Genomic DNA, 24,715 nt, shown 5'->3' on the forward strand with positions numbered 1-24,715 from the left:
TTCCTCCCCTCTTCCCTGGCCCGTCCTTTCCCTCCCATTTCCTCCCCAGGCTCAGCCGGTCTGCTCCAGCATCAGGTCACTTCATGCCCCTCTCAGTGCCTGTCGCCAGCATCCTAACCTGTGTGGGGTTCGACTTGTCTCTCAGTTATCACGGCTCTCCCTTTCCTCATTGGCTTTGTCACTGTCCCCTTGCACTAATCTCCCACTCTATCTGCTGAGCTAGCCTTCTGGAACGTTCTCTCAACCCTGCAAATCCTCTGCTTCGAGCCTCCAGCTAGCTTGCTCATTAGAGGAAACACCCCACACCCCACGTCGGGTCTGTAATGACCACTCAAGCCTCCTCCTTCCAGCTTCTTGTTTGCTCCCTGGCCCTCCCTCAGGAGGTGGGTCTCAGTAAGCTGCGCTGACTGACTCTCTCCCAGGGGAGCTGCCTCCCTGGTTCCACAGAGGGCCTCCCTAGACTGTGCCTGCATTCCCTGTCCCGCCTGGCCTTAAATCCTTGCCCCGGATGATCTGTTGATTTGTATTTTTAGTTACCTGGTATTATTTGATGTCTCTGATTTTTGAAAACACGGTCTTTTTGAAACAGGCTCTCTCATTAGCCCAGAACTTGTCACAAAGACTAGGCTGGCTGGCCAGTGAGGCCCAGGGATCTCCCTGCCTCCTCTTCCCCAGTGTTGTGATTGTAAGTGCATACCACTATGAATAGTTCTTTGTTTTATTTTATTTTTATTTTTTGGTTTTTCGAGGTAGGGTCTCACTCTAGCCCAGGCTGACCTGGAATTCACTATGTCGTCTCAGGGTGGCCTCGAACTCCCACAACGATCCTCCTTCCTCTGCCTCCAGAGTGCTGGGATTAAAGGCTTGCGCCACCACGCCCAGCTCTTTGTTGTTTTTTAATGCGAGTTCTGTGGATCAAACTCAGGTCCTCATGCTTACTGAGTAACCTATTTGAACAGCTCCTCATTTCTTTCATCAGTATTTTTTTCCCCACAACTTAAGAATTTCCTCTTGATTCTTAGCTACATGCCAGGGAGGGGGTGGTAAAATGAAACAAAAATAAGTTATCTGCTTCACAGTGTTTTCATAGAGTAAGGAAGGCAGGGTGTCACAGTCGTTATGTGATAAGATACGTGACATGATGGGTAGCCAATGAGCTTCCACAAGAAGCGCAGAGTGGAGGTAATCGCGAATGCATTAAGGGTGGAGAAGAGTCAAAATAATAAGTAGAAAGGCCGTTAGCTGAAGGGGGCCCAGTGGACAATGGGCAGTATCCACAGAGGACCCTGTGTGGCTAAAGCTCAGGACTTGTGGGAAAGTTGGTCTGAGTGAAGCTCACTGGAGTATCCAGATACAGATAGACAGCAGTGAGTGAGGCGAGATTCAGAAGGGAAGCAGTCGTGGAAGGATCAGGGCTTTGCGACTGGAAAGCAGTGGACATAGCCGTGAATGGTTAGAAGAAAGGACTTCCAGCGCTGGGCGTTCAAGTAGGTGAAGTAAGGGAGAGGCACCAAGGTTCTGTTAGAGACCACCGCATCACTAGCAGTCCTAGATGGTTTCCATTTGAGGGGCCTGTGGACTGTCTCCTGGAGACACTGGGGACTTGACAGATGGAATCACAGCAGAAAGCTTTGGCCAGGAATTTTCAGTGTGGATGACTCCAGCATCTGACAGGGTGAAACCACACGCGTGGGGCTAGTCAAGAAAGTATGAAAACCAAACCAGAAGGCATATCCATATTTAAAGGACAAGGAAGGATGCCATCTGCAGAGGCCATGCGGTGGGAGAGGGGAAGAGGATAACGCAGACTGGGTGAGCAGGGTGCCGAGGGAGACCCAGTTCACCCATTGGGTTTATCCATGTCAAGACCACTTGTGGCCTTAGTAAGAAAGAGCAGGCAAGTTCTTGCCCAACAAACTGCAGTATGTTGAGAAGGGAACAAAAAATTATTTAAGAAGGTGGAAGAGGATCTAAAGAGAGTGAAAACTGGAAGGAAATGGGCTTGAAGGACTTTCATTTTTCAAGAGGGTAGAAATCTTAACGCTTAAAGGCTTCTAGGAATAATTCACTAGTAATGATGGAGTCCACCATAGCTGAGTTTGGCCAGAGTAAAAAGCTCTTAAAATTCTTCTCTCCATATAGTGTCTGATCTCTTTGATTTGTTAAGTAAGCAAACTCCACGGTAATAACCACTCTGTTACCTGTAAGTTGCAGTGGGGTATAACTCTATTGAAAGAGCAAATTCTTATAAACTGTGCTTCGAGCTATCTTAATTTTTGCTCTGGGAAGCACATAGCTCAGGAAAAATATCAATGAGATAGTGCTTTTGTCATTCCTATTTGTTCCTTCATCTATGTTTTGAATTGTATACCTATCATACATCAGACATTTTTAGGTACTGAGGACATGAGGGTTAGTAAGGCAAAACTATCTCTTGTTGATACAGAGGAGACACTGTGAAACAGTCACTAGCCAAAAAATAGGGGAACAGAGCCAGGTGTGGTGGTGCACGCCTTTAATCCCAGCACTTGGGAGGCAGAGATAGGAGGATCGCTGTGAGTTCAAGGCTACCCTGTGACGACATAGTGAATTCCAGGTCAGCCTGGGCTAGAGTGAGACCCTACTTCAAAAAACCAAAAAAAAAAAAAAAAGACAGAAAAAGAGCAGTGATTACAGGTTGACAGCTGGGCTTACATGGCCTGAGAGATGTGGTAACCCTCGGTGGCTTCTTCATGTTTTTTCTAAGTTCTTTCCATTGCTGTGGATATCCACCATGAGTTACTGGACAGTTGAATGGCTTTCAATGAGAAGAAGGTATTGAATAATGAGAACTTTGGCAAAGTGTTGACCTTTTAGTTTACCATTTCTAGTCAGTGGAAATACAATGTCTGTGGGCTCCGGATATGTCTCAGCGGCTAAAATATTTTCTGTGAAAGCACAAGGACCAATATTTGGATCCCCAGGACCCTATAAATTCTGGACATAGTGACACGTGCCGGCAATGCCAGCACTGGGACTCATTAGCCACCTACTGTAGATGAACAGGTAAGCTCTAGGTACAGCAAGAGTCCCTGCCTCAAAGAAACAAAGGTGGCACATAACCAAGGAACGCCCCCAGTACTGACCTCTGACTTTGACATGCACACACCCTTCCTCATGTGCCCCTCTCCCGCATAAACATGTGTAATCACATGCCTGCGTAGTACATACAAAACAACCGAGAAGCGTAATGCCTGTGTGTCTGGGGAGGCATTGGTCGATGGTTAACGTTGGGGGAGTTAATGAACTTTCCACATTTCTCTTTTTTCCCTTTCAGTCATCTGCCACCTTCCATGTATGAATGGTGGCCAGTGTAGCTCAAGAGACAAATGTCAGTGCCCTCCAAATTTCACAGGGAAGCTCTGTCAGATCCCAGTGCACGGTACCAGCGTCCCCAAGTTCTACCAGCATTCCCAGCAGCCAGGCAAGGCACTGGGGACGCATGTGATCCACTCTACGCACACCCTGCCTCTGACCATGACTAGTCAGCACGGAGTCAAAGGTAAGCTTTTCAGCCTCACTTGGCTCACTGACCAGACTACAGACTGGCCAGACCCACGGAGAAGTCTCTGCCGATGGCCACAGCCGGTACTGTCACGGGATGAAGTCTGGATCTGTGGCCTGAGAAAGGGCAGGAGAGACAGGATGTGGGCCTAGCTGTGTGGCTGCAGGACTGTCTAGGCCACAGAGAACTGGCATCCAGAAAATAAGATGCCGACAAGGAGTCCCTCCTTCTCTAGGGACTCTTACCACAGAAAATTGATGGGTGTATATGACACTCTGCTGGCCAAGTCCAGGAAACAGACAGAGCAGCAAGTGAGGGTTCTGGTCCTGATAGGAGTGACACACTCGTGGGGACACAGCACCTTGCCGATGGGGTCTGTCATTGAAGAGTACTTGATTTTAGTCCCAAGTGGTCATTGAGCCTCACTGGACTCATCTGTAGAGGAAGATAAACTAGGTCACTTGGAGCTGAAAAATTCAATGACTAATTCATTCTTTTAAGCCTGGCATCTTTGTAAACACATAATTTTTTAAAAAGGGGGTCAGAGACGAGTCACTGGCTCTTACTCCTTAAAGCCTAGATGTTTGTATCAGAAGATGAGATTTCTGTTTTAAAGGGACAGAAAATCAATCTTGTTACATATACAAAGTATATGTCAGCATTTTCCACATTTGTATGTCCCAAGAAGCACAATGTTGTTCATGGATAAAAGACTTGTACATTGTGAAGCTAGATTTCTACTTGTAATGGCAGAATGTAAGCCTGAAAATTTCTACAATAAATATTTTATGAAAAATACAGAACCACTTAAATTCTGGAGTCATATTATCATCTGATGAGATAGACTTACCTATGACAAAAAGCAGTGTGACTTTCATGGTTTTATGACTCTAATGGTAAGAATATTTTTGTTTCATAAATTAGGTCACTGAGATCTCAGAGTGTCTATAATTTCAGTTTTCGTTGTTTTGGTTTTTCGAGGCAGGGTCTTGCTATAATCCAGTCTGACCTGGAATTCACTATGTAGTCTCAACCTGGCCTTGAACTCATAGGGATCCTCCTACCTCTGCCTCCCCAGTGCTGGATTAAAGGCCTGCACCACCATGCCCAGCCAGTTTTAGTTTTTAAAATACACAAACTGAAGTAAAATTACCATTTTGAAGGCCCTGTTCTAGTCTTGAGAATTCACTGGCTCAGCCATAAAATGACACTTTATTCTATGTGTGGAATACATGCATATGAATGTGTGTGTGTTTATATACAATAACTTTCGTGTTTTATCCTGGCTTGCCTGTTAATTAGTCATGATTAACAAGTTGTCCCCCCCAAATCTGTTTTAGTGAAATTCCCCCCCAACATAGTCAATATCCATGTGAAACACCCACCTGAGGCTTCTGTCCAGATACATCAGGTCTCCAGAATTGACGGCCCAGTGGCTCAGAAGGTCAAGGAAGCTCCGCCTGGCCAATCCCAAGTCTCTTACCAAGGGCTTCCTGCGCCAAAGACCCAGACGGTGCATTCCACGTCCTCCCGCCAGCAAGCTGCGCCTCACGTCTACCCTGTGGCTGCTAAGACACAGCTTGGCCGATGCTTCCAGGAAACCATCGGGTCACAGGTGAGCAACGTCGCCCAGGCCACTGTAACATGCACTCTAGATATGACGTCATCCTATGAGGAAGCCAGTCCCCGGCAACATGACTTTCTGTGGAAGAGCCTGGTGAGATATGACCGGTGGGCTAACATTTATGGATAAAGTTTTATTGAAACACAGCCATACTCATTCATTTACATGTGGTCAATGCCAGCTTTCCTACTGGGATGGTAGAATTAAGTAGTTCCAATGAGATCAAATGGATTGCAGGGCCTAAAACACTCATTCTGTGGTCCTTTACAGAAAAGAAATAACTTGCTGGCTTATAATGTATTGTATAGAATAATTTAAAGTAGTGAACTTCCAAGAAAATTGCTAGAAATTCATGCTTGCTTGTTTTTATTCTATTCTATTTTTTTTTTTTTTTAAGTTGGGGTTATCTGTTTGTAATAGATGTGCTGGGCATGAGAAATGGCATAGGAGATGTAGTCTGCAAAATGTTTGAAAATATTTGTGCATTTTGTACTCATTTACATGTTAGTAGGTACAGTTGGAATTTTGAGCCTCTTATGCAATAATAATTCATGGAATCTTTTACTTCTTATAATAATCTATAGCTAAATGGCAACACATGAATTGTTCAAAGTACATTTTAAATATCATCAGAGTTTACTATAACTTTGGCCCATATTATCAAGTGTGAGAAAGACTTCGAAACTCACCATTACATTGTGCATATTCAGTACAACCTATGAGCTTAAATTTTTTTTTATCCTAACCACTTGGTGATACTGTTTGGGGTTGTACAGTAATGAGATAGGCTTTGGTCTGTAATTCTGTTTGCCTTTTGGTTATAGTTTAGACATTCTAAAACAGAGAGGGTGAGATGCATTCATTGTTATTCCTCTGCTGCGTCCTGAATATTCCAAAAGGTTGTGCTCAGGGGTCGGGAGAAGGGATACTTAGAGGTTGTAGAATCAATTGTTACTGCTTTAGAAACATGCAAAGCATTTTCAGATACTAAGACAATCTAGAGTGATCACCTTTTTTCCAGGAGAAGAAAAAACTGGTTTATGGACTGAATATGGGGCAACATGAGCTATCATATTAGACCGTGGTTAGGGCTAGGGGCCCAGAAATTGATGGAGGAGAACCAACTTCTTTATCTGCATGTTGAAGGCAAGAATACAATGCTCATGAGCTTTGTTAAGGTTAGACAAGATAACTAATGCAACGATAATTATTAGTAATTGATCTCTAGGTACAATAATGAAAATAAAAATGTCACACAGCTACACAAATATTAGCATATAGAATACTGCTACAGTCAAAGTTAATCAAGTTTCCTACATGCTTATGTTTATGTCAGGCAGCTTCAGTAACATGGAAACCTTGGATCTTTCAAAGACAACCTTTATCTGCCTGTGGATATCTGAAATGTCCACTACAGAGCATGTCATGTGATAGTTAGAGAAAAATGTTGCTTAAAACTTTTGAATGCGGGGCTGGAGAGATGGCTTAGCGGTTAAGCGCTTGCCTGTGAAGCCTAAGGACCCCGGTTCGAGGCTCGGTTCCCCAGGTCCTACGTTAGCCAGATGCACAAGGGGGCGCACGCGTCTGGTGTTCGTTTGCAGAGGCTGGAAGCCCTGGCGCGCCCATTCTCTCTCTCTCCCTCTATCTGTCTTTCTCTCTGTGTCTGTCACTCTCAAATAAATAAATAAATTTAAAAAAAAAAAACTTTTGAATGCGGTTGGATGCAAGATTGTTAAGTCACGAGGGTGCTAAGGAAAGAGAAGTTGGCCCATGTTCTAAGGGTGAGAAATATAAGAAGTAGGATTAAAATTAAAGAAATGAAAGTTGTGTGCAGTGGATCGTGTCTTCAATTCCAGCAGTCAGATGGAGGCAGGAGGATTGCTGTGAGTTCAAAGCCAGCCTAGGTGAGACCCTACCTCAGAAGAACAAAAACAGGGGCTGGGTAAGACGATTCCGCAGCTAACGGTGCTTGTTTGTAAGACCTGACATCCTGGGTTCGATTCTCAAGCCGCCCACATAAGCAGGATGGCAAAAAAGAAAAAAAAAAAAGTGGCTCAAGTGTCTTGTGTTGGTCTGCAGTGGCAAGAGACCTTGAAATGTACACACACACAAAGTTTTAGGGGAGAAAAAGAAGAGAGAAAAAAGCAAGTCAAACAAAAATAAAGAAATGAATGTGGAGGATCTTGTGAAGACAGAATCTGATGATAGTCTTGTGAAGTGATAGGTCATGGTGGGTTGGACTCTTCTGAACTCTCTTATTTCACAGGTCAGGTAGAGACTCACTCTGATGACGAGTTAGTTCCCACAGAGGAGGTCTTGAAGGAAGGGAGATGGCTGCATCTGTGAGCACAAACCCATTCTTGATGGATATTCAAAATGGTGTGGGCAGGAGAGATGGCTTAGCGGTTAAAGTGCTTGCCTGCAAAGCCTAAGGGTCCAGGTTTGATTCCCTAAGACCCACATAAGCCAGATGCACAAGGTGGCACATGTGGCTGGAGTTTGTCTACAGTAGCTAGAGGCCCTGGCACACCCATTCTCCCTCCCCCCACCATCTCTGTTTCTCAAATAAATTAAAGATAAAAAAAAAAAAAAAAGAAGGTGTATTCCTGGCCTGGAGAGATGGCTTAGTTGTTAAGGCACTTGCCAGCAAAGCCTAAGGACCCAGGTTCAATTCCCACATAAAGCCAGTGTACAAGATGGCTCATTCTTCTGGAGTTGGTTTGCAGTGGTTGGAGGCCCTGATGTACCTATTCTCTCTCTTTCTCCCTCTCTTTTTCTCTCTGTCTCTCAAAATAAGTAAATAAGCAAATTTAATTTTAAAAAGAATGGCATATTCTTGACTGTCAATCAGAGATGCCAATGCTGTTTTAGTAGTGGAATGATACAGGGTTAGTGGAGAAAATTCAGTATTCAATGATTAGATCTCCTGGTGCTAGTTAAATTCATAATAGAAGACATTTCTGTGGGTTGTATTATGAGGACAATGAGTAAAAGTGATTGTAAATTTCTGAAATGTTTTTCACCTTAGCAGAGAGGGGCAAGATGCAGTAGAAAAATCATTCCAAATTTCTTACTATTATAGAAAGTATTAATCTTTCAGGGTCCAAAAATATTTTCCTATTTTTAAAACAATGAAAAATATTCTTTAATGTGAATTAAACTGGGTCTCACAGAATTCATTTTATTTAAAGAATGGAAATGAATAGGGCATATCAGGCAGTTGAGAGGAATGAGTGCCTTGAATATAGATCAAACTTGAATTGGTTAAGTCGTAATTTCGGTAGACTTAGGCTTCCGTGTTACTTGGAGTAAACTGGTACTCCATATATGTTTGAAAACATTTGTAAATTTATTCAGTCTATGATCAAGTTAGAATTTCATGGTAGGATCTCTTCATAGCACAGTCAGAAGAAGAGCTTTTATGGGTGAGATTCATTCAGACTATCAAAGTTTGTTCAGGCTTTGATCAAGTAAGAGTTACAACTTCTGGGTTGCAGTTACCATCTCTTCTCATGGCAATCTCATGTATTCAAGAGCTTAAAACTTGAACATTTCCACCCTGGGTTTCATCTCTGAGGAGAGACAAGTTTCAGAAAACACCTCTCAAACCTGCTATTGCATCACAGGGACATTAAAGATATGTGCCTTTTAAAAATTATGTAGTGGTGCCCTTTGTTTTTAACTGGTTCCCTTAACAGTGACTTAAACCTAAAACTCATTTGGGATCTAAATTTTTGGTTGTTTCATATACTTTATTAAGTGCCCACTTGGTGAAAAATAAACATTTTTCTTAAAATATATTTTGTTTATTATTTAAGAGAGAGAAAGAGGCAGAGAGATAGACAGAGAGAGAGAGAGAAAGGGGGAGGAGAGAATGGTCACACCAGGGCCTCCATCCACTGCAAATGAACTCCAGATGAATGTGCCACCTTGTGCATCTGGCTTACATAGGTTCTGGAGAATCAAACCAGGATCCTTTGGCTTTGCAGACCAGTGCCTTAACCACTAAGCCATCTCTCCAGCCCCAAAATAAACATTTTACAGTGATCTGATCATGCCAGATGGTAGCCTGTATGTGAAGTGTTCAGAATGATGACATGAGCTTTCAGGGTCCAGCTTCCATGGCTGGCCTGCCCTTGCAATCATGGGCTCTTTGTTAGCTGTGGAAACATGCCCTCTAATTAAATGCAGGCATCTGAAAGAACAGAAAATTTCACATATAAACACCCAAATTAATAATTACAGAAATACCGGAAAACCTAAGTAGATGTAAATGAAAGAGACAGAGTTTGCAATGTAATACGATTAAAGACGTCAAGTGACACATAAACCCACTTTCAGAGATGGCAACTGTGAAGAATGGAAGACATGAATTTAAAGGATCTTATGAAGACCCCGTAAAGCTGCTTTAAAAGTAATAAACAAATTCTAAGGTCTGTAGCATATATTCTACAAAGGAAAAAAAATTGATTTAGATTAAGAAGAAAAGAACAGTACGTGATTTGAAATTCCAAAATCATTGCAAAAACTTTTCTTTCCATTAATTATTCATCATATAAATAATAAGACCTGAGGCAAAATTGAGTTACATTGACACAAGGACTATTTGGGATTCCCTTGGAAGGGCCAGAAGTTGTTCCAGTGCTTCTCTGTGGGCAGGAAAGAAAGGAAACATAATGGACCACTGGAGAAAAAGATTAATAAGAGGTCTGTTTTGGCAGAAATACTCAATAACACCTTTCAGCTCAGGAGCTTTGTGCTAGGACACGCATACACACACCATCATGAAGAGGAAAACAGAAACCCTTAGTTTTTGTTTAAAAAGAAAGTATTGAGAAATTAACAAAAAAGTATAACCTTGAAGTGGAAAGTTTCCTACCTGATTGTCTGAATGTACTTTGAGAACGTCTTAGTACTTTGTCACAGGACTGTAGCGAAGAACTATTTCTCGTCTTCATTTGCATAGATGCGTTATGATTTACTTCCTTTATTGCCGTGGCATCGTAGCTGACAATATAGAAGAAGAGGATTTATTTTTTTTAATTAATTAATTTATTTATTTGAGAGCAACAGACACAGAGAGAAAAACATAGAGGGAGAGAGAGAGAATGGGCGCGCCAGGGCTTCCAGCCTCTGCAAACGAACTCCAGACGCGTGCGCCCCCTTGTGCATCTGGCTAACGTGGAACCTGGGGAACCGAGCCTCAAACCGGGGTCCTTAGGCTTCACAGGCAAGCGCTTAACCACTGAGCCATCTCTCCAGCCCGAGGATTTATTTTGACTCATGTCTTACAAGCACAGCATCTGTCATGGTGGGAAGCGTGGAGTCTGGGACCAGCTTCTTCCAGGCTAACATGAGCTGTGGCAGGGCCACTTCATGTCTCGGGGGATCAGAAATCAGAGAACACGTGGGTCCCTGCCTAGGCTGACCATAACTCACAAGTTCTGTCCTAATGATGGGCATCTCCCAGCCAGGCCCCATGTCTGAAAGGTTCTGCAGCCTCCAAAATAACGACGCCAGATGGACAGCAAGTGTTCAAACATGGGAGCCTATGAGAAACGTTTGACGCTGAAACTGCAAACAGAGACCAACGAGAAATGGGGAACATGATGCCTGCTAATTCCATGTCTCAGGAAAAGGAAGGACGGAGAGAAGGAAAGGAGGGTGGGGTGAAGGGAGTAGGAAAAAAAGGAGGTGAAGACGGAGATAAGTACAGGTCAGATGGGCTATAGACTCTCCAAATCTATCTTTGTGATGACAAATGAATCCATTGCTCAGTTACAAAGAGTTATAGACATTAAGTTTTACTTGGGAGCCTGCTCTTCATTTCCATAAAATGTCTTCTGTCCTAAGTATTTTATTTATTTATTTATGAGAGAGCAAAAGAAAGAAGCAGATAGACAACGGGCGCCCCAGAGCCTCTAGCCACTTTAAACTAACTCCAGACACATGTGCCACTTTGTACATCTGGCTTTATGTGGGTACTGGTGAATCGAACTCAGGACCTTAGGCTTTGCAGGTAAGTGCCTTAACTGTTGATCCATCTCTTTAGCCCCTAACTATATAAGAATTAATGAGATAAAACATAAAGCTAAAATGAAAGCTAGGCTGGAGAGATGGCTCAGCAGTTAAAGGTGCTTGCTTGTAGAGCCTGATGGCCTGGGTTCAGTTCCCCAGTATCCATGTAAAGCCAGATACACAAAGTGGTATATGCATCAGTAGTTGGTTTGCAGTGGAAAGAGGACCTGGCAATTCATTTATTCTCTCTCTTGTGTTTCGTTGTGCGTACTCTGTCTCTGTCTCTCTCTTCCTCTCCATTCTCTTGCTCTCTCTCTTCCCATTCTCTCTTCCTCTCTCTCTCTCTTTGTAAAGAAATAAATGAATATATAAAACAAAAATATGAAAAGTAAAATGAAGACGTAGTTTTGTCCTGAAAGAAAGCATGCTGAAATTATTATGAAGTTTTCACACAAGCTATTTCCCTAAGTGGAGTCCAGAAACTATCTGAATAGATTGGAAGTCTAAAGAAAAAAATAATAAAGCTTAGAAAATATTGTACCAAGGGCTTTAATATCTCTTATGTGGGAAGAACTGAGTCAGCTAATTGAGGCAGCAGAGGTCAAGGTGAGGGACCCTATTTCCCTCTTTGTTGCTTGAGGCCACGTGCCTTTGGGGCCAAGCCTTCTCAGATGATGTGAGCTTGGGCCAGGGTAGTGGCCCTGCGCTTTTGAAGGACAGAAATTTGGGGAAGCAGAGCTGGCGACTCAGCCATCTGCCTTCATGAACAGTGAGCTCTGTCAAGGGATGCTGAGTGCGTTTACTTAAGTCTGGCCTCCTCCAGGTGGAATAAGTCATTAACACCCGCCACTTCCTTTGCCATCTGGGTTTGTCTTCAGCGTCCCTCTCAAGTGTTCCTTCGGCATAATCTAAGAAACGTTTAATTGAGTGTTAGTGACTTTGGCGTCTCCGGTGGCTCTCGCACGGCTGCTGCTCGTTCGTTTCCGTCCTTGCCAGACCTTACCCGTGTCAACACCGGAAGCTATTGCTGCAGGTGTGATCGCACAGCTCGGTGATGGGCGCTAGCATTGTCAAGTGTTGGCCGGTCTTGTTCCAGCTTCCTCTGCCAGACTGACTTTGTCTGGGGGCCTTCTTGCCTGCCCAGAGTCAAGAAAGAGCAGTCAAGGCAGGGACGAGCTCCAAAGAGCCCGTGCCTGCATGCCACCGGAGATCTGCCAGCGGAGGGGGAAACCGTGAGCCGTACTTGGATTGGGAATGCGGGGCTCAGGCGTTGGGGAACAGTTAAGACACACTCTTAGACCTGTGGCCACTGACGTCACAGAGCGCATGTGCTGTAGTCACATTCTTGTTGTTGGGACAAAGCACCCAACCAACCAAAGGCAGCTGATGGCAGGAAAGGTGTATATTTTGGCTTGTAGTCTCAAAGGGGAAACTTCATGACGGCCGGGGAAGGCTTGGCACGAGCAGAGGCTGGACCTCACCTCGGCCACAGCAGCAGCTGGAGAGTGAGCCAAGCCTACACCGGCAAGCAAGCTGGCTAACAATCTTCAAGTCCACCCCCAGCGGCACACCTCCTCCAGCAAGGCTCCACCTCCCAAACTGCCATCAGCTAGGAACCAAGCATTCAGAGCACATGAGTTTGTTGGGGGCCATCTGATTCAAAGCACCACAGAATGGGACCTTTCCTATAGCCTCATGTCCAGTCTTTACCCAGGCAGATGTCTTCAAGTCCATGTTCCCTGACCTGTTCACTCAGGAAACAAGTCTGTGCTTCTTCCCTGGTTTTCCCTGACTCTCTCCTCTCAGATGTTTTTCCATTTCATTAGCAATAAAAATGAGTTTGTCATGACATGGAATATCAAATTTCCATATCTTATGTTTGGGCTCATTAAGATAATATACCTATGGATTCTTAGACTCCTGTTTTTACATAGGAATGGGCATGGACAGGAAGACCCCAGGAATCCCCTTTTGTTACTGGCCAAGCAGCAAGAATCTTGTTGGTGATCTACTTGAAGATGGCAGTTATGTCTTCTTCCTTTCTCTTTCATTTCCCCCTCCTTTGCTGTCTCCTTGAATGTGTAGGATAATTGATATGTAAATGAAATACTCTGTTTCACTAGGGTCTCCTCCTGAGACTATGCTCTTAATATACTTTTGGCATGTCTGGTTTGAAGGAATTGTTTCAAAGCCAAGAAAAATTCTCTTTGCTGGTCATCTTCATCTCACTCAGGTACTATTTTCTTGGTGAATCTTTGAGCTCTGAATGGTCAGATCAGCTCCAGTAGCAAGGAGTTGCCAATAGCGAGAATGTTTAAAACACATCCCAATTGTGGAGAGAATTCTAAAATGTGAACTACAGAGGTCCCTTAATATTTCAAACAAAGAAGGCAGTGTCTTCAGAAGGATGGCCAGTGTGCAGAGGACTTATTTTAGAATGGGCAATCTCCAACAGAGTTAGGAAGCCAATCTTAACATTCTGTGGCTTCGGGGCAAGTCTCTTAGTAAAACCGTGCATTTTTATAAAATTGATAGATGATGGGGAATTCGAGCATTTATGGCCATATTTAACCTTCAGAACAGTGTAAGAGACCAGAAAAGTAGATATTCTTGTCTTCCATCTACTTATGTGAAACTTGAGGGCCAATGAGTTGGGACTAGTTTGTGTTTATTTATCTGGTCCAAGTCCATAGCTCATGTTAGCAAACTCACCACATCTCTGGCTCTCAGCTTTATCATATTTCAAATAAGTGGATTGGTAGAGAAACCTCCTAAGGCATCTCTGAACCCTCCTATGACAGGTTTGACATCTTTCCTCTTTTCGATAATCTTAGACACCATTGGTGTTCATATGTGCACAGGACATAGGACAACTCGATCTCTACAAACATCAGGGACAGTGAATACCTGTCGAGATGTGTCATACCCATCCTGACCTGACAGACTTCTCTCACAGAACCAGGACCATTTCTGGCTCTTCAGATAATATTTCTCCTTCTGCCTTTCATTCTTAACACACTGCAAGCAGAGATGACTTGTTTGTTATGTTTTTAAGATCCTTCTTCTGCGAATTCTTTTTTTCTTAAACTGACAGCATCTTTATTAATAATTTTCAAACCATGGAATCCACAAAAATATGCTTCAAAAGATGAATAAAAAGAAATGATGCAGCTGTAAAATGGAAAATTATTCAAAACTAAAGATAAATGATATAAGTCACAAAAAGGCCAGGCGTGGTGGTGAACGCCTTTAATCCCAGCACTCGGGAGGCAGAGGTAGGAGGATCATCGTGACTTCGAGGCCACCCTGAGAATACAGAGTGAATTTCAGGTCAACTTGAGCTAGAGTGAAATCCTACCTCAAAAAACCAAAAAAAACAAACAAAAAGGACATAAGGGGACCTTAAGTAGATATTTCTAAGTGAAAACAAAAATCCAGTCTGAAAAGATTACAAACATCATCATTCCAAATCCGCAACATTCTAGGAAATATTAAATCATAGAGATAGCAAAAAACTTAGCAGCTCCTTAGTGTTTATGTTTGAGATAAAGAAAAGAGGGACAAGTCAGAACAGAAGCCATATCCAGGGCAGAGAAGTATTTCTGTCTTGTGTTGTAATGATGGGTAGATCAGACATTTGCCAGAAGACATAGAATTGTACAACACTAATATAAAAATAAACAATAGCATATCAGCATTTGTTCACTAATTGTAGCCACAGCAATGAAACAGACTAATCATAAATTTTTGAGGAAAAGGGACAAAATAGGATTCTGAGCTTGGTGCTCATTTTTCTTTGAAGCAAGCCAAACAGACTGGCCGTGTGTGTGTGTGTGTGTGTGTGTGTGTGTGTGTGTGTGTGTGTGTGTGGAGGGCTGGCTTAGCGGTTAAGGCATTTGCCTGCAAAGCCAAAGGACCCAGGTTCAAGTCCCCAGGACCCACGTTAGCCAGATGCACAAGGGGGTGCATGCATCTGGAGTTTGTCTGCAGTAGCTGGAAGCCCTGGCATGCCCATTCTCTCTCTTTCTCCCTGTTTCTCCGTCAAATAAATAATAAAATATTTAAAAAAGAAAAAACATCTGGAGGTATCACCTTACCCAACCTAAAGCTATACTACAAAGCCATAGTAACAAAAGCAACATAGTATTGGCATAAAACCAACATACAGACCAATGGAACAGAACTGAAGACCCAACCCTTAGTTTAAGTAACTATAGCTATTTGATCTTTGACAAAAGTACCAACAACATACACTGGAGAAAAGACCGCATCTTCAACAAATGGTGCCGAAAACTCGGACAACCACATGTCGATAAGTAAAGTAGGCCCACTCCTCTCACCATACACAGAAACCAACTCCAAATGGATGGAAGACATCCTTTAATTCTTAACACACTACAATCAGATCAGACTTTTTGTTTTGTTTTGGTTTGGTTTGGTTTGGTTTTTGTTTTTTAGGTAGGATCTCACTCTAGCCCAGGCTGGCCTCGAACTCTTAACGATGCTCCTACCTGTGCCTCCCCAGTTCTGGGATTAGAGGTGTGTGCCACCATGCCCAGCTCCAGATCAGACTGTTTAATTGGATTATCTCAGAGTGGCGGCTGTGGCATGTCTGCTCTTCTCAACAAAGTTGCGCTGCCTATGAGGGACCCTTGTGGAATTGAGCTCAGTGGTGGGCACAGGTGAGTTGTTAGTTATGTTTATGCCAATTCGGTTGGGCCAGGCTCTAACACAGGAACATAAATGGAGCATTTGCCTTTCGCACACACCGGACGGCTGTCAGAGAAGCGGAGGATTCTGGTTTACACGTTCCTCAGCCACTTCCACTGAGGAAAGTTCTACCATGTTCCTGCTGTTATACTGTTCAGAGTATTTGACCTCAGTGCTCACAGGAGAGGAACTTCTAGAAGTACCCTTCCCTTTCCCATCAGTCACTGTTCAGGTACATAGGCCTGTTTATTGATACAGTGATTGGGGGGGCCCCCCACCCCCAGCCTGCTTGTTCACAGGTAGAAACCCTCAGTATTACTCTCTCTGGAGGTAGAGCCTAAAGAGGAGTTAATAAAGCTAGATGGAGTCACAAGGGTCAGACTCTGGCATGATGGCATTAGTATCCTTAAAGGGTTCCAGAGCATTGGCCCGTGTTCCGCCTCTCTCCCGGCTCATCCCGTGAGCGCACCAAGCAGCTGCTGCCTGTCAGGCAGGAAGGGATGCTACTGGCATCGCTTCCTTGGGCTTCCAGGCTCCTGAACTGTGAGGAATGAATGTCTGTTGTCAAAGCTACTCAGTTTTGGGTACTGTGTTGTGGCAACCTGATGTAAGACAGTTGGGGAGCTGGGCTATATGGGGAAACCAGCGGCTGTTACTCCACAGTAATGGTCCTTGGCACACGTGTAAGGCAGCAGACAACACAAACAGTTCCTTCTCCCAGGGATGAAAATGAACCTGTTACTGTTATTTGTGGGTTTCGATTTTTCTACATGACTTGCATCCAAACCACAGGTAATTAGAAGTTTCGAGTTCTGTGTCCTTGGTTGGGACACAGCAAAACGAAAAGTTTAACCAAACAAGAGGCACGTGGTGGAATTTTGCAAAGTGCTGTGAGGCTTAAAATGTAGTGAATTCCAGGTCAGCCTGGGCCAGGGTGAGACCCTACCTTGAAAAACCAGCAACAACAACAAAAGTTTTTATTCCTTTCATTGTCTCTATGTGGACAAAAAGGAAGCGGGCAAGCTAGGATAGTCACCATAGGAGGTTTCTCACAATGCAGTTATAGAAATAAGCATGAGCATGCTGGGGAAATGGATTAGCAGTTAAAGTGGGTTGCCTGTGAAACCTAAGGACCTAGGTTCGATGCCCCAGGATCCACATAAGTCAGATGCACAAGGTGGCATATGGATCTGGAGTTTGTTTGCAGTGGTTAGAGGCCCTGGTGCATCCATTCTCAATTTCTCTCTCTCTCTCTCTCTCTCTCTCAAATAAGTAAATAAAACATTTAAAAAGAAATAAGCATTAGGAAAACAAACATTATTTTGGAGGTAGTCTGGTTGTTATAGTAATAATTATACCTATATACTCACTTTATTTCCTCTCTTCCATAACTCTTTGTGGTTAAGGTGCATCCCTGACAAAGAATTTAAAGTGAGTTTGACATGCATGATATAGGTATCTGAAAATGCCCTCATGAAATCCATCTTGTATAGTAACTAAAAAACAATTAATAAAATGAAATAAATTTGACCTCACTAAGATTTCTTTGATATATATGTGTTGAGAATTATGTCAGAATAGAGTCATGGTAATAATACTTGATTATTCTTTTAACAACTTAAGAGTTGCAAAAGCACATAGATCACATCACAACCTGGAAGACTTGACCATTAAAATACCCAAGTGACTATGGAGGTAAAGAAAGTAGACAGCCCAGATTTGGTAGTTTTTTTAGGAAAGATGTCAAGTGGAATCTCAGGTTTTACCCTTAGGAATATTTTCCCCTTTGTATGTTAACATTAAAAACATTTTTGCCTTAGTGTAACTTTAAAAATACCATTTCATAAACTAAAGTAGTTGTCTGGAATTCCTTGAAGCTCATGGTTTGGCTTCAGCAGGTTTTAAGCAAATATACTGTCAGAAATTGATGTGGATACATTTCCAGCAGTTAATGCCCTAGTCACAGTAGATAACTTTAAAAAAAATCAATACCCTGAAATATCAGAGGATTATGCATATATCAGATACCCATAATGCCTGACATTATTTTAATTACTCTAATAAAAGAAAGCTGGGTGGACTTAAAAAAAAAAACTTGCCTATAAAGAATGTTCTCCTTATGCCAAAGCAAATTTTTTACAAGTTCTTTTAGAAAATCTGGAAGTATTTAAGCGTTTTCCTCCTCTTTTTATGAGACAATGCCTGTTATTCTGCCGGCGCTGCATGGTACAGGACTGTCCTTTGTGACAATGAACCTGCAGAGTGAGTTATTCAGGCATAATGCTCTGGCTTCACTAGTGGTAGTGTCCAAAGATGTAGAACTTCCCATAGTGTGCACAGGGAGACACATGGCGAGCATTCCAGCTCTGGGACACTGAAGAGCCCCCACGAGGCTGTCCAGCTTCACGTGGAGCCACAATTGAGCCACAGGCTACGTGAATGCCATGTAGCTCCGGAGGGTGGATAGGAGTCACTTTGCCAAAGTGGACCTGATTCTGTCCTGCTCAAAGGCTGACGAGCTGTGAGAGCAGTGTGCACGGATGCATTCCTTCACAGGCAGTCAGAGCTTTCCCCATAAAGGACTTCATTGTTGCTCTTACAAAAAGAAGTGGAAGATTTCCAAAAGTGGGACTCAAAAGCCTTAAGCAGACTCGTAGTAGTGTGGATGGTGATTTTTCCTCGCCAGGACACCTCGAAGTTCAGGGTCGGCACATAAGAGTACTGTGTGCTTCTGGCCGGGCGTTGTGGCGCACGCCTTTAATCCCAGCACTCGGGAGGCAGAGGTAGGAGGATCGCTGTGAGTTCGAGGCCACCCTGAGACTACAGATGAAGTCCAGGTCAGCCTGGGCTAGAGTGACACCCTGCCTCGAAAAACCAAAAACAGAGGAGTACTATACTTCTGGATGTAGGTGGAGGTGAGGATGGCAGAGCTGTGGCATCTGTGACCAGCCATCATATAACTTCACTTGCATCCCCATGAATATTTCAAATAGTCTCTGAGAATATGCCTAGTGGTAATGCCACAGCATTTATGTCACCATTAATTCCCAGTTAAGGCCATGCCTATTTTTAGGTAGGTAGAGATACTGTTCATGTACGCGGGTTGTTAAGAAAGGGCTGGCATGAGGCAGGCTCGTTATTGATTGAGGGGCTCCAGACCGTGCTTGGGAGGTGGCAGTAGGCAAGACATGCCACCGTGGATTCCAGCACGACTCTATGTAGATGGGGAACATCAGGGTTCACTGAGCGTCCCGGGATCACCCCGACGGAGGAGCCTGGCAGCCTCTGCCCTGATCTGGAGCCTTCATGAAACCACTGCACTTGGGAACTTCAATGAATATTAGAGATTCAATTTGTCTTCATAGTCTTACTGACGAAGAGGCTAACGTGCAGAGTTAGTTCACTTAATGTCCCGTGTTGACTTTGCGGCCGAGGACTGACACTCATGGGAGCGGTTCCTGGCCCAGTGTTCGGTCTTCTGTTCCAGCCCGACCATCTCCTCACAGACCAGGGGATTCACAGGAAGGGACTCCAACCCTAGCAGGCAGAAAGGATCCCTGGACCCGTAGTATCTAGGAAGCTGCTTTTTTTTGTGGTTGTTACTTTGGTAGTCAGGCCTTTTGCTTTTGCTGTGTGATCTTGTACCTCTGGGGCTCAGACACAGCACCACAGAAAGAAGGCTTTTTCTGTGTTAGGTTTCGTGTGTGTGTGTGTGTGTGTGTGTGTGTGTGTGTGTGTGATGTCGCGTGTGTGTGCAGGCCCTGCAGGGGAGAACATGTAATGTCATGTCACTTACCTGCGTCTTTCCTAGAGATGGAGCGTATGAGTCCCAGCAATTCTGCAGTCTCCTTTTTCTCACTGACTGGGAGTTGCAGGCACGGGAGGCCAGGCCCTGCTATTTATAAAGGAGTGGGGAACTCAGCTTGGACGCTCGCAGGCCCTCATGCTGGTAGAAAGCACGCCCAGTCTCTGAGCCGTCTCCCCCGCTCCGCAAGAAGTTTGCCGTCTCCAGAGCGGAATCGCGAGCTTGAGCGTGGATATGAGCACGTGGAATCGTTGCAATTTAGGGACACTGTGTCACACTTCTTGAGCACCATCAAAATGAAGACAGATAGTTACAGAATAGGGTTTTTTTTTTTTTCCATCTGATACCCTTAAAAGTAAAATATGAAGTAACCATAATGCAGTATGTTATTCATGGGAAAAAGAAAAGAAATTATAGTCCTTGGCTCTGTAGATTTTGGGTCTGAGTTGAGGCTTCCTCAGCACTCATTCACTAAACCTTTGTTCTTTTCTAGAAGAATTGTTGAGAAAAACTGAATGTTCTTAAGCAAGGTTTTAAGAATATCTTCTCTTTATTTATATCTGTAACTGAAATGCCTATTTTCATACATTTCTCCCCTTTTAGTTGAATCTGGGACACATGGAGGGACTATTAGATTACTTGTTCTTTTTAACTTTTTTCAGATGTTTTTATTGATTGATTTACTAGAGAGAGAATGGGCACGCCAGGGCCTCTAGCCACTGTAAACCAACTCCAAATGCATGCACCACCTTGTACATCTGGCTTTATGTGGGTACTGGGGAATAGAACCTGGGTCCTTAGACTTTGCGGGCGAGTGCCTTAACCACTGACACATCTCTCCAGCTTGGCTTGTTCTTTTTCATTTATTTATTTATTTTTGAAGTAGGGTCTCACTCTAGCTCAGGCTGACCTGGAATTCACTCAGTAGTCTCAGGGTGGCCTCGAACTCACGGGGATCCTCCTAATTCTGCCTCCTGAGTGCTGGGATTAAAGGCGTGCGCCACCACGCCCGGCCACTTCCTTTCTTGTTGTTTCCAGTTCATAAGTGAGTGGCTCCTGCTGCCATGGTGCGGAGCCTCCTCAGAGACCCAGAATCAATGGAGACAGGACTATAGTTTCTTTCCTTTTTCCCCCACATATGACATAATCTGTCCTGATTAGCTCATTTTTTACATTTAAGGGCATCAAATATGGAAAACTACACTCTTTAAAGTATTTATTTATTTGTAAGCAGAGAGGGAGGGGAAAAGAGAAGGAGGGTAAAAATAGGCAAACCAGGGCCTCTTGCAATTACAAGAAAGTTCCAGATGTATGTACCACGTGATGCTTCACATGGGTACTAGGGGATCAAACCTAGGCTTTCAGGCTTTGCAAGCAAAGTGCCTTTAGCCACTGAGCCAGCTCTCCAGTCCCCAAACCACACTTTCTTAAAAGCACTTGATCTCTTCCTCATTCATGTTTTCTCATCAGTATTTCTGTCTTTGTTTGAAAGATGCTCTTTGTTTTCATTTAATCTAAAAGTTTGTTGCCTTGGGACAAGGAACAATGATGCTTCTTTTTCCTTGTCTCCTGGTTGATTTTTATAACCAACTAGAAATTAAATCCCAAATTTGAGGGATTCTTTGTGGTGTAATTCTTTCATATTCTCAGCCTCTCCCCCCTCCCCTGGCATTACCTGCTCTCTCCAAGTTGGGGGTTAGCCTTTGCCTGATGGAACTGTTCCATCCGTCTCTCTGGAGTCTCTCTCCCCAGTAATACCGTTAACTCAGCTCCTTGCTTTAGCTCTTGCCTAAACACAACGCTGCTTGCTTTTGCAAGGATTACAATGAATCAGACTTCTAGTTTTCCCCTGTGTTTTCCCTCAGTGCAAACTCTAAGAGAATTTTTAAATTCCATGTTGCTTTAACATTTTGTTTTATTTGCTCCCTGCCTTTTTCTTTTAAGATGTCCTTTATTCAGGCTTAAAGTATTTATACTTCATTGTAGAATAGTTCTTGATAACAAAATGAGTTATATACATGGGATAAGGATTTTCTAAGAGGACATCTGTATTATCATTTCAAATGCCTTAACTAGTAAGACTAAACAGCAGCTCCGTGACATTGTGGCTAACTCTATGGGGTGGCCTTTTTATAGTCATATATAAACAGTATTCACAAATGCTTGAGAGCCTATCAGATGGTCAGCACTTAAACTCTGCTTATAAGTTTTTTTACTATACAGGACACCAGATGAATAGTCTAGGAATGAAGCCCACACTCTACTCCCTAAACTCTGTGTTCTCGTGCAAGACGTACCTCAAGTCAGCTTGATTGTGATCATTCAGTTCCACGGCCCTTTGACATCTGAATAACTGTCTGTCTGTGTCATTGCTGGTCCAGAGAGATCTTCTGACTACCTCTCCACTGACGAGAGAGCTGGGATCTTGACTTAGGTCTGATGAATTTCACCCATCTTCCTTTCACTGCCGGTCTTCCTTCCCAAAGATCCTGCACAGTTCAGAAAACACTTGGAATGAGGCTGTTGTGGGCACCAACAGTTTTAAAGTACAAATACCAAATCTTATGAAACCTTGCTCTAATATCTACGATAACTTTTCCAGTTACCATGGGTCTCTGTGGCAGCTCCATCATATGCTTTTTAATGGGCAAAAGTGATAAGCTTGGGATGCCAAATGGTGAGTGTTGAGCTGTGAGTCTCATTTTCTGTATCTAGGGCAGTCTAAAGGCAACTCTTATCACAGCTTAACTTTTTGCATATCAAGAAGTGACATGGTTTTACTTCAAGACTGAGGTCAAAATCTCCTCAGGTATATCCTCAGATCATTATTTAAATATATTTTCCCCACTTTGTCACTTTCATACATGAATACAATGTGCTTCGACCTTATTCTCCCCAGTTACCCTTTCTTATGCCCCACTCAGGCCAAGAGTTTTAAAAGTATGTTTCCCTGTTATCTGTTAAATTTTGACAACTAGCTCCAAAATCAAAGGGATTTCCACCTTGCTTGCAAACATTTGGTGTTGTAAAAGTCATAGCAAGAATATATTCAGGGCAATTCTAATGGATCTTGTGTGGCCTGGCCTTGTGCTAGTAAAGATACGGAGATAAGAAGGGTGGTGATATATCTGTGCACCGTATTCCAACAGTCACTGTCAACGCCCCAGAGAAACAGGGCAGGAGCAGCTCTATTTTATCTCTTCTTCTGACGCATTCTTGTAGGTCTGGTGGGCAGACACTCAGATTTGGCAGAATGTCTGGAGATAGGGGAGAGAGAGGAGGAGGAGCAAAAGACAAAAAGGAGGTGGCTACCGCACATCAGGCCACAGCACGCCCTGTTGTAAACATGGGGACAACAGGAGTACTTGAGCTTGGTGCTAATAGGAAGTGGAGTCAGGTCACCCAGCAGTACAGGCTGAGCTCAGAATCAGACCTGGCAGAAGCACAGGTTTGCTTTGTGTCCCAAGCATTCCTGCAAGAGAATGTGTCAGGCTCAGCTCCATCGAAGATGCCAACACCTCCCATTCGCGAGGAGCACTCATGCTGGAAAGACTGTCTGCTTCACAAGTTGAATCCTCCCTTCCTGTGCTTTGTGGCCTGTAGCTCTAATACGTTCACCATACAATAAGCTTCACTTTGCTCAATATTTCTCAATGCTGCCATCAAGTCCACATACAGGCTGGTTTCCTCTGGTTTCTTCATTGGTACTCACAGGACCAGGTCGCTACAGCGTCGTACTCGGTCTGCTTGCCTTGCCTTAACGAGGTGATGCGTTTGCTGAGCCCCAGAGCCAGCATGCAAGGCCAGAGTTTCCCTTCATCTTCTCTGAAGATTGAACTTTCTAAGGAGCTCTAGAACACTGCTTGTTCAACCAGGAATATTTTTGTTTCCGACTCAATACAGTTCAGTGAAGGGCAAAGTTGTAACACTAGATTGCTAACATATAAGATACATCATGAGATGATTGACAGCCTTTCTGTGTAAGTGAGGTGATCAGCTTGCACAGGAGCAAGTCCACGTGTGTGTTTAGCTTATGAACATCACCGAGATCAGGGCGCACCATGCAGCTAGGTTGACTCCATCTGTGAATGTCTCACTGAGACACAGAACCAACCAGTCTTAGAGAAGAGTGTCCCGATGCCAACCTTATCCTCTTCCACATCATTTCCATGCTGTGGTCTTCCTGTGTGAGAGAGACAATTCCTGCCTAACTTCTTTTCCCTTTTGGTACTTACTACACCTGGGTGAGATCTGGTAGTGTCCAGTGTCCTGGAGCAGAAGCCCTGAGGATGGACACCCAGGTCTCTCAGGGGCCACTGCTGTTACTCACTAAAGTCTCTTCAGAACTGAACAGCGGATACAGCTGACAAAAACATGCCTCCCAGCCATGATGCCATCCCTCAGAGTTCACTCCCACACTGTGCAGACGCAGGTCTGAGACAAACTCACAGTGCCGTGGTACCACCTACGCCACCATTTACTCCATCGATCTGGATGGCTTCTGCTGCTCTTGGCTGTAGACCCGCAAAAACAAAGCCATGGGATAAAGCAGCCTGAATCATGTAATGAAAAACCTTGTACTTTTTTGTGTGTGTTTTTGTAGGCCCAGTAGAGGAAAAAAAAAAAAAAAAAAGATTTATTTTTGCCTTACCACATAAAACATTCTAGGAATCCAAGGTGAAAATTAGATTTTAACTGCTACTAACATACTGAGCATATAAAATCAGCAAGTGTTGAGTGTTTTTCTTGATGAACAGAAGAGCGTAGAGAGTCCCGAGCAAGAATGGTGTGCACTGGGTGTGAACTGGTGTTGCAGGCAAGCCGGACGTATAAAATTGGAAATCGACGTCAGGCACACTTTGCGCAGCCACAGCGCGATGGTGGAGACCTGTGTGTTTGTACGTTGCTCCCCGTCTTACACCTGGATCGCCGTCCCTCTTCCTCCTCCTGTCCTTCCTGTTTCGGGCTTAAGCCTTGCATGTTCAGCTCTAGGAGTCCAGCGACTGCCTGGATT

At 43.7% G+C, this 24,715-nt stretch overlaps 1 protein-coding gene across 8 annotated transcripts in view; it reads left to right on the plus strand.

Moving 5' to 3' along the window:
- The window catches only part of Ltbp1 (latent transforming growth factor beta binding protein 1), a 423,409-nt gene that overhangs the window by 232,902 nt on the left and 165,792 nt on the right, over window positions 1-24,715 (plus strand). For all 8 annotated transcript variants that reach the window (XM_045150784.1, XM_045150787.1, XM_045150789.1 and 5 more), the window contains 2 exons: window positions 3,317-3,541; window positions 4,885-5,159. In XM_045150784.1, the coding sequence (XP_045006719.1) occupies window positions 3,317-3,541; window positions 4,885-5,159 (500 nt within the window). The remainder of the gene's footprint in view (window positions 1-3,316; window positions 3,542-4,884; window positions 5,160-24,715) is intronic.

The sequence above is a fragment of the Jaculus jaculus genome, chromosome 5, assembly GCF_020740685.1.
Source record: "Jaculus jaculus isolate mJacJac1 chromosome 5, mJacJac1.mat.Y.cur, whole genome shotgun sequence".
NCBI lineage: Eukaryota > Metazoa > Chordata > Mammalia > Rodentia > Dipodidae > Jaculus > Jaculus jaculus.